The 9,626-nt window shown below is 40.2% G+C and overlaps 1 protein-coding gene across 2 annotated transcripts in view; it reads left to right on the top strand.

The window, feature by feature from the left end:
- znf507 (zinc finger protein 507) overlaps positions 1–9,159 on the top strand; it is a 31,505-nt gene extending 22,346 nt beyond the window's left edge. For both annotated transcript variants that reach the window (XM_049602583.1, XM_049602575.1), the window contains exons 6-7: positions 1,992–2,126; positions 4,114–9,159. In XM_049602583.1, the coding sequence (XP_049458540.1) occupies positions 1,992–2,126; positions 4,114–4,591 (613 nt within the window). In that variant the 3' untranslated portion in view covers positions 4,592–9,159. The remainder of the gene's footprint in view (positions 1–1,991; positions 2,127–4,113) is intronic.
- Positions 9,160–9,626: the final 467 nt, after the last annotated feature.

Below are 9,626 nucleotides of genomic sequence, written 5' to 3' on the forward strand. Positions count from 1 at the left end.
GATTTATTAGTAGTTTAGCTTTTGACATCATGCTAAATTCACACATCTACAGTAACACAGTCCTGTGGTTAGTATTCCTTGGTCCGGTACTTGAATGGTATGAAAGCAGAGTTAGTTTGGAGCACCTGAAACAGGGTCTGGCCTTGGTTGTTTGGTCTGCACCAGAGTTCTGCTGACAGTTTTAACACCAACCCACAGGACAAACCAACAAACAAACCAAACAGGTAAACACATCAGTTTGTTAGGTGTTAAAGAACCTTTAGTACCTAACATAGGGAAACCTTTTAAAAGCTGGATCCTACACTTCCCATAATGGAACTAATAATAATAACAATAATAATAACTAGCCCATACCCTTTGGTAGCTATGTCACCTTCTACCTATGCCAGTCCTCAATTATATATAGCACCACCCAGTTGCCAATTAGAGTTAAATTTCTCCAGTCACCTTGAGGTGTCCTGTTCTACATATCTACCAAGTTTAGTAAAAATCGATATGGCGGTTAGGCCTAGATAAGAAATTAGCTCTCTAGCGCCCCATTTTGTTTGACGGGGTCAATAATGGAGGGGTCCCCTCAGATTATGTGTGGTCATATGCCTACAAAGTTACGTGGCGAGATGTTATACACCTTTATATGATGAGCCACGCCCTCCGCAATATCCATTGCCTTATAGAAGCTCAGTTTTAGTAAGTTTCCCAACTTTTGCCAAGAGGGAACTTTAGATATTGGTCCCTAGATTATGTTCACCGAGTTTCATGCAGATCGGTCAAACTTTCTAGGAAGAGATCGATTTTAAGTGTTTTTCAAAAAATTCAAAATGGCGAAAAATCTGTATAACCGGAAGTTATGGGTTCTTGGGGCAGATTTGTTCCTCATGAGGAGAGGCATCTCTGTGCAAAGTTTCATGTCTCTACGACATACGGGGCATGAGATATGCCCATTCAAAGTTTGCAATTTCAGTCGGTTGCTATAGAGCCCCTCTTTGGCCAATTGATGTAATATTGTTTCATTCGCATCCTCCCATGACCCTCTACCACTGTGCCAAATTTCACATGGATTGACCAAGTCAGTGAGGAGAAAAACGTGGAACAGACACACACACACACACACACAGAGTTTTCGTCATTATATAAGATACATTTATTTATAGAGCATTTTTCATGTTACTCAAAGACACTCTACATTAGTTAAAAACTATCATAAAATAGAATACAATACAAGAAAATACACACGACATTAACTAATAGCATATTTTAGTTAGACCCTCTTTTTTTAACTCCATTTAGCAGGTTTTCTTTTCTATATTCTCTTAGCCCAAACTGTGATAACCCTGATCTTCAGAGTGTTGCAGCTTATTTTCTCAAACTTGACTTGAAGACATCCAGCCCAAACAGGCCTGATCCATCATAAACACTATGACAAAAAGCTTAGCAAACCTTTTCATTTTAAGGAGATAAAAATACCAGCAAGTGAACAGAAGTGTTCTTGGAATGTGAGATTTTCAGTGACCATTGTAGCGGCACACCAGCACATGCTAGCCTAGTGTTATATTTTAAATATGCATATCAGCACTGGCTGGTGGAAAGCTTCATTTGTCTTTCACCCTTTTAAAACATCATGGGTTGTTTAAAGATTACCTTGTTCTCACAAGATCTCATCCAGCTGGTGTGAATTCTTTATCCTAAATGATGTTTGCAGTGCCAAGCATCTGAATTCATAAAGACAGGATCCATAATTCCTCTAATTTTGTGGAATGACTTCACCAGTGTACTGTAAATCCTATTTCCTTACTTTACTCTTCGTCTCTGTCTCTCAAGCTCAGTATCCCCTGTGGAGTCTTGAGACAGGATGATTCCTCTTGATAGAAAGTAGGAGAAGGATTAGTGGAACCTCAGTATGCATATTAAATCAACTTCAATTTGATCCGCTCTCACTCTGTTGCTCATTTTCTTCTCCTTTGTTCCTCTTATTTTTCCTCTCTCTCTTCCAGGTGCTCTCTGTGTGGCTATGTGTGCAGTCATCCCCCGTCACTCAAATCCCACATGTGGAAGCACGCTGGAGACCAGAACTACAACTACGAGCAAGTTAACAAAGCCATTAATGAGGCCATCTCCCAGAGCAACCGGTAAACACATTAACTCATGTACAGGGGAATCTGTACTTTAAGTTTCATTCAGGTTTCATTACTATGTTTGCAGATATCCGCAGTACATCCACTGGCAGTAAACCATAGGTCATGGAAAAAGCTTTGTAATGTATATTCTCTAATCATAAGGGCTTTAAAGTTTGAGTACAACTAAAGCTGCAATTTGCAATAATTTCACTTAAAGCTGGGGTAGGCAGAAATCTGGAAAAGGGGAAAAATGTATTTGAAAAAACACCCTCTTCCTGCAGCTCTGCCCTCTCCTCTGTCTGTCCTAGGCCCCTCCCACCAGACGACCATGGGCACATGAACATGCTTCTTTCAGTACACCAGTGTTTCCCATACACTGACTTATTTAATCTTATTTTGCCATAGAGTTGCCAGTAGCACATTCTCTCAGCTTCTCCTTGCCTCGCTCTCTCTGTTTATCAGACTACAAATGAGACACAAATTAGCCAGCTCACAATAGCCACCCCACGGTCTCTTCGCCTCGCTCCCTGCTGCTGTGGACTGCTATGCCAGGAGGAGATTGGGCAGCAGCTCTGGAGCTTCAGTGGGCAGCTGCGGAGGCTTGAATTGAGCCAGCACAAACCCACCCTGCACTGGGTGTCACTGTGGGCTGGTGGTCAGCAGCAGCACTGGGATTAAACTGTCAGCTGATCTAGCGGGGAGTCTGAGCTGTCTGGTCCCCCAGAGCTGGGGTTTGCGCTGGCTGGATTTGTTTTGCTGCAGTCGCTGACTGTTGGTCAGTCTCCAGAGCTTCTGCCTGTGCCCCTCTCAGCAGGGTGGTAGTGGCGGGGAGTGAGGCACATCACACACTGTGATTCAGTGTTATCTAAATAAATGTCAACATGAAGCTGCAGCCGTGAGCCTTTGGCTTCAGTTAGCAGGAGATGAAACTATTAGCAACTTTTTGTCTTCATCTCTGAAACACCTAGGTGATATTGACACATTTTCAGACTCTCTTTTAGACTCTCTTTTTGATAAGTCAGTCTTCCTTTTTTGAGTTGCTTTGCAGTGAAGGCAGTTGTTTTCAATACCCAAATAGCAATGCTACTGCAAGATTCTTCGCCTTCTGAATCAGGCTTTAACCGAAGGGGTGTGCATGTGCATCTGCAGTTTAAGAACAGCCAGTAGGAATGCCCTCTCTCTGAAGTGTGCTGTGATTGGTCAAAGCCTCCTGTCACAGGCTAGATTTTCTAAAGCCTGAAAACAAAGCCTAGAGGAGGTGCGGAAGTCTAATGTTTTCTCAGTCTATTTGAAATACAATATGCTCAAAGGTTATTATAGGATTTTTGCCCAATGACAACAAAATGAAACTGCCTGCCTCAGCTAAAAGTTGTAATGTTTGGTATAGTAATAGCCTGAACCTTTAAGGCCACCATTTGTAGCCTGCGGTGTTGTAGTTTGCTTAGTGTATAGTGTTAGCATAAATATTCCTAATTTGTGTGCCCTTTCAATCAGTTCATCAAATAGTTGTATTTTTGTGACTCTTGGCAGTAACAAGTTCTAAAACAACCTTAAATAATTTATTGCATTGAGATTATTTGAATGCCCTAATGTTGTTGTCTCTATTAATGTCATGCTTTCTTTTAACTCTTAAGATAATTTGATACTAATGATAAAACTTAAGCAGCTAGTGCTCCAGTTTGTGTTTTTCTGGCAAAAAGACATTCAGCAAAGGTTGAATTTACACAACTTCTTATTTCACTGTACTCACTGTTCGTTTTTTGAAAACTACAGTGTTACACCAGTAACTGCCAGCTGTCTTACAAACACACACTGCATCATAGGGATTATAGATTATGGGCAGCATACATCTATCATCCACCACAGCACATGTCAAAAACTAAAAATAGTCCACAGGCAATTAGAAGTTTACCTCAGTGGGCCAGCAGAATGAGAACTTAATCTTGCTCCCTCTGTCGTCGTATTCTTTGTTGGTGATTCCATACTTTGTTTTTTTCAGAGCCCCTCAGAAGTTGTCGGCGGTGCTGGAGTCAGTGGCAGAGCGCCCTGCAGTGGCCCAGCCCTCAAAGGACAAAGCAAAGGGCCCAGTGGAACCACTGCCAACACCCACATCAGTGACGACAACAACAACAACAACAACAACAGCAGCTGGCCTGGCTGTGGACAGCTCAGCAGGCCTGCCCACCACAGACCCTTCACAGTGGCCTGGTGAATCCCCAAGCCCCCAGGGGAAGGACCCTGCACAGCTCCAGTCTCAGTCCCAGAGCCAGCCACGCACAGGCCAGGCCCCCGTCCCAGGCCCCGGCATGGAATACTGCGTGCTTTTGTTCTGCTGCTGTATCTGTGGCTTTGAGTCAACCAGTAAAGAGCGGCTGATGGAGCACATGAAGGAGCACGAGGGAGACATCATTAGCATCATCCTCAACAAGGAGCAGCAGCAACCAGAAGCACAAGCAGGCCTCCAAACTGCAGAGTGAGAGCTGCCCTCCCCTCCCTCTCTTTATGTTAACACTGACGCTGCACTCTTACAACCATCTGCTGCCCACAAAAGTATTTCATTATGTTTCTTTACCTCAACGTGGTCACGGTGGATATCAAGGTGTAAACATTTCACATCTACTGTACTATAGTAGTTAATTGTCATTTCTCAGAATGTTCTCTGGTCAGGTCGGTTGTGCTATCGAAGAGTTCCAACTGTCACTGCTGTCCAGCGCAGACACCTTGAACAGGTGTCAAGGGAAATTGTGAAATTATTTTCTGAGTGGCATATCCTTTGAAAGGAATGTGAAAAAAAAAAACTTGTAACATTAAAATAATGTTAGAATCCGTTTTTGTCAAACAACTTGACATTAAAGAGACACAAAATGTGTCTGTAGGGAAGCAATTGTAATTCTAAGGGACAAGCCCGAGCTCTAATCCAAGTTTATTTTTCAGTATACAGGGACATGTTCATACCTCACAAAACCAAACAATCCCTCACCAGAAATGGAAAAAAAAGATTCACATATTTTCCAGTCTAATTCATGTATTGACCGTAAGGCAGCTCTTTTATTGCTACTGTAATATTTAATGTATTTGATCTGACACCGTTGAGGCTCTAGCCTAGTTAAGGAGGTACGTGTTCAAACTCACCAATGCCTAAAGGCATGCATCACAGCTTGAATATGATTTCATATTTATCAGTTTATTTTTATGCATGTTTCTTTTCTGCCAATTTAAAGAGGCAAATGTTAATTATTATTTGCATTTTTGTATGTATGAGTGACTGTAATTTTACCTGTTGGATCGTTTATAAGGAAAAGCAGTGTCATTAGAGGAGAAAGTCTGAGTTCTCAAAGGAAGAGCGGAAGTTGACCAGAGTTTGATGATTGTAGTCTACCAACGATGCGACTATTGGGTTTAAGGCATGTTGACGAAAAAGGAATGATAAAAAGGGAAGTTAGCTTAGGTAGGGCTGTTACTGTAATCAAATGGTGCCTGGATATTTGAAAGCAGGAATATGTATTGAATCAGACACACCTGTTTTCACCTGTGATTGTGGTGCTAGGCTCACTTTAAGCGTTGTCATTGAAGGTGTAGTCTTTTTTTAGCCCATGCAATTTCTGTTGTATATAATAACATTTTTATAATAACCTTTGCTCTTTTCTGTCAGTGTTTTTAAAATATAAACTTTTTAGTGTCAAACTTGAAATGGCCGCTGTCCCAGCTAACAAATATGGCTGAAATAAGAAGACATGGATGTGAAAATAAAGTTTGGAAGGCGACATGTTTTATTGAGGTTTATTGGCGCAGTCCTCCCATGTGCTCTCATGTGATTGACTGGAAGCAGGAGTGTAATATAAGGATAATATCAGCTCTGATCGGGAAACACTCAACTCAGCACAGTGTAATGACGATACCTTGATCAATGAAGGCTTGGTGTTTACCGTGATGGATCGACTCACTGGGTGGAAGTTATTTTTCATGCAGAATGAGCAGCAGCAAATGGCTTTTTCTGAAAGGAGAAAAATTGAACCTTAATATCTCAAATGATGCTGACTGTGCCGAAAACACCTGGCTTAATGTGCGGGAAAGGAGTACTGGCACAACTCTTGCTATTCGCTCACCCACATGCGTGTTAGGAACAACCAAAATATGTCTTGCACCTAAATGTTGATTCACGTCAAACTGTGCCATTTGATTGCTATGATTGGTGTCACTGGGAAGCCTTACAGGAGAACATTCATGCTTCTGCCACAATCTTGCCAGAAAAAAACCCTTTTACATCTCATCCAAACATTGAAATTAACAGAAAATTAAACAGACTGAAGATTATTCTCTGTCAGCATCTCAAGCTGTCTAATGAATCACGCAGTCCTGTCAGGCAGTCATCAGTATGTCATCCACATAGACAGAGGCTGAGGAAATTAAGATAAAATGGAATATCCATAATTCATGGGCCCCCTACTCCACCTGACATAACATCTTGAAATTGTGTCTGCACGTGTGTGTAGCATAGTGGATAAAACCAAATTAAATCTCTATCTCAAAGACCTTGTTACCTGGGATGGAATTCTCATTATCAAAGAGGGGAATGATTGTCTGGCTTTTAATTTACAATGCTGCATGGCAGAATTAGGGAAGTTTGTGACATGTCTATACTTTAAAGGATAAAATAAAAGTGGGACTTGAGTGCTCCACCTGTCTGATAAACCTGGCATGCATGTGAATGAGCAGTGAGAGTTAAAGGCTGGACAGACACACCCCAGCTCTCTCCTCTCTGTCATGTGGGGATCCTCTATTAAACTTGAATGGCCTGCTGGTCCCACTGACCTGCTATACTTAACTTAGTTGCACACAGTTCTCTTTTGCAATGAGGAATTATTAGCAATATTTCAGGTGCAATCAGTTTTGGTTTTACTTTTGGTAAAAAAAATAAAATGGTTAAGATAATCTGGCTAAACTGTTGGTTTTTGTGTAACTGGTATGATGGTGTTTCATGCCCTGCAGTGCTTTGTTGAGGCAATTTCGTCATATTCTGAAATCTTAGCAATTAAATGGTTTGCCACATATTTTTGTTAAGTGTCAGTAAATTCCATTAAAAGACCAAAACCAGCAGCACATTACTGCAGCGATACTCAACTTACAACCTGTGGGCTGCATTTGGCTCATGATGGGATGCCACGTGGCCCGCTAACCATTTTCTTACTCACAATGAAAATAAATTGATTCATAGTGAGAATGCAAATGAGGTGCCAGAGTTAATTTAAAAAATAGTGCAAGGAGAGGATCCCCTGACCCTCCAACAGAGTTCTGAGCTAAAACCTGAATGTCCTCAAATCCTAAAAACACCCCTGCTTACAACTGACCTGTTTGGGGCAGCTGCGACTGGGTTTGCCTCTTGGCAAAGATGAGTGAGGAAGGCCAGTGTCAAGGTTGAAAACAGACAGTTCATCAATTGTATATTCTAATAAATATCATAAATGTTCGTTTAATAACTGGCCCCTGGCCTCTTGACATTTTGCAAAAGTGGCCTTCAGACAAAGCAAGTGGAGTATCCCTGATTTAATCCACCTTAAAATCATTTCCAGCCTACCCTGTTTGTGGCACCAACACAAGCATACTGGTTACAACTGAAGACATACCAAACCTTATGAATATTTTTCCTGCATTTTTTTCTTTTTGAAGGTGACATCATTTCTAATAACAGTTTTTGACAAACGGCAATTAAACAAGCCATAGTGTATATGTTTGGGACTATTTTCAGCCGCTTATTTATATACATTTGGTGCAGTGTATGTGGGATTGACTCAGACTACAGTGCAGTGCAGAACAAGTGATTCAAGTGATACAAGAGCTCTATGGCACGGAGGAATAATATATATCAGACTTTGGATGCAAAAACAATACTGTCAATACTTAACAGTGGGATACATTTGTTGTTAACTTCTGTCTTTTAATGGGAGTTGTTGAAAATAAAAATCAAGGGCAAAATCTGGTGTGTACAGGTTTAACCAACAGACATGATGGCCAAAGCTACAAAAATAAGCATCCAAGTGCAGTCTATGACTGCACAGTAAATGTGTATAACAGAGTAACTTGTAACTCTTGTAAACTCTATAAAGAATGCATTTCTGTTGTATTGCAAATTAAGCACTGTAGTGTCAGCCAGACTTGGAAAAAATGAACAAGCTGTCATGTCGCATCAACTTTTATACTGACTACAACATGTTTATATTTCAAGTAAAGTGAAATCATTTTAGATATCTTTTAGTAACCTAACAAATAAAGACAATAAAACTACTTGTACTGCAAGTTTAAGCTCACAGCTGGCAAATAACATCTTGGGTCATTCCCCTGGTGGCAACTGCATATAGGTCAAGTGGGGTTTTGCATGTAGTGATATTTTCCATTTAGTGTCACAAATTGCAAAAGTGTGTCAACACAGGCTGCAGACACTGCAAGTATGAAAGCAAGTGTCTCTACCACTCTGAGAACGTGTGGATCTTCCCTGTTCACACGGTTCCATTTCCCTCAGACTTAATTTGCACCACAGCTACAAAACTTTGTGCCATATTAGCTTTTTTTAGAAACAAGAATTGTCTTTTGTTTTGGTTAATTGTGCCTTTTGGTTCAAGGTAATATTTGTGTTGAAACTAGAATTTTTTACCTCTCTGCCACAACGTCAGTCACATGTCTGAATGTGCTAGCCATAGATCTGTATTTTGATTTGGGCACACAATACTCAGCCAGCTCTATTAAAGATGATTATTGTGAAAATTTCACTGTCTGACCTCAATATGTTTTCCACAGAGGCAAATCCACGTTTGTTTTATCCAGCAGTTTTAGCGTCACTGAAACAATAAACCAAGTATGTGAAACAGCTCTTTCTTACATGACTAGCTAATGAGCTCAAACACTTTCCTAATGTATTTAAAGTGTGTACATATTGTAGATGAAAACTACAGAACCTTAAAACTGACATTTTTAAAATATATAATCTATTTTTTAATGATCTTGTAAAAAAAAAACAAAAAAAAAACAATTGAGACAAAAAAAAAAGTTTTAGAATAAATTTTGGCTCTTCATATTTACTGCTAGTGTATTCAAGGGAACTGACGGTTTGAGCTAAACACAGCAAACAAAATGAGCTGCGTGTATTTAAGGCAAAGGAGGTGGAGGAGATAACATGTCTGTCCTGATCAGTGTATTTTTGCTTATATTCAATTTTGTAATAAGGTTCAACATGGAATTGCTTCAGACAGCAGTGTGACACTTGCTTCATGTTTATTTATTTTTAGAACATCATAAGCAGTATTATGTCACTACTTTGCCATTGTATTTTTGGTAATAAAGACAGAGAAATGAATGACTGCTTTTTGTCTCTGGTCATGTTTGTGAGATGATAGAAAGCCTTAGAAAGTTTAGAAGCTGGAGTCAGAATATTTCAAGATAAACTGAAGAAAAGGAGTTATAGAGAAATAAAATTATTGGTATATTGACACATAGAAGAAATTTGACCCCAGTTCTCAT

This window comes from Epinephelus fuscoguttatus, linkage group LG2, assembly GCF_011397635.1.
Source record: "Epinephelus fuscoguttatus linkage group LG2, E.fuscoguttatus.final_Chr_v1".
Taxonomy (NCBI): domain Eukaryota; kingdom Metazoa; phylum Chordata; class Actinopteri; order Perciformes; family Serranidae; genus Epinephelus; species Epinephelus fuscoguttatus.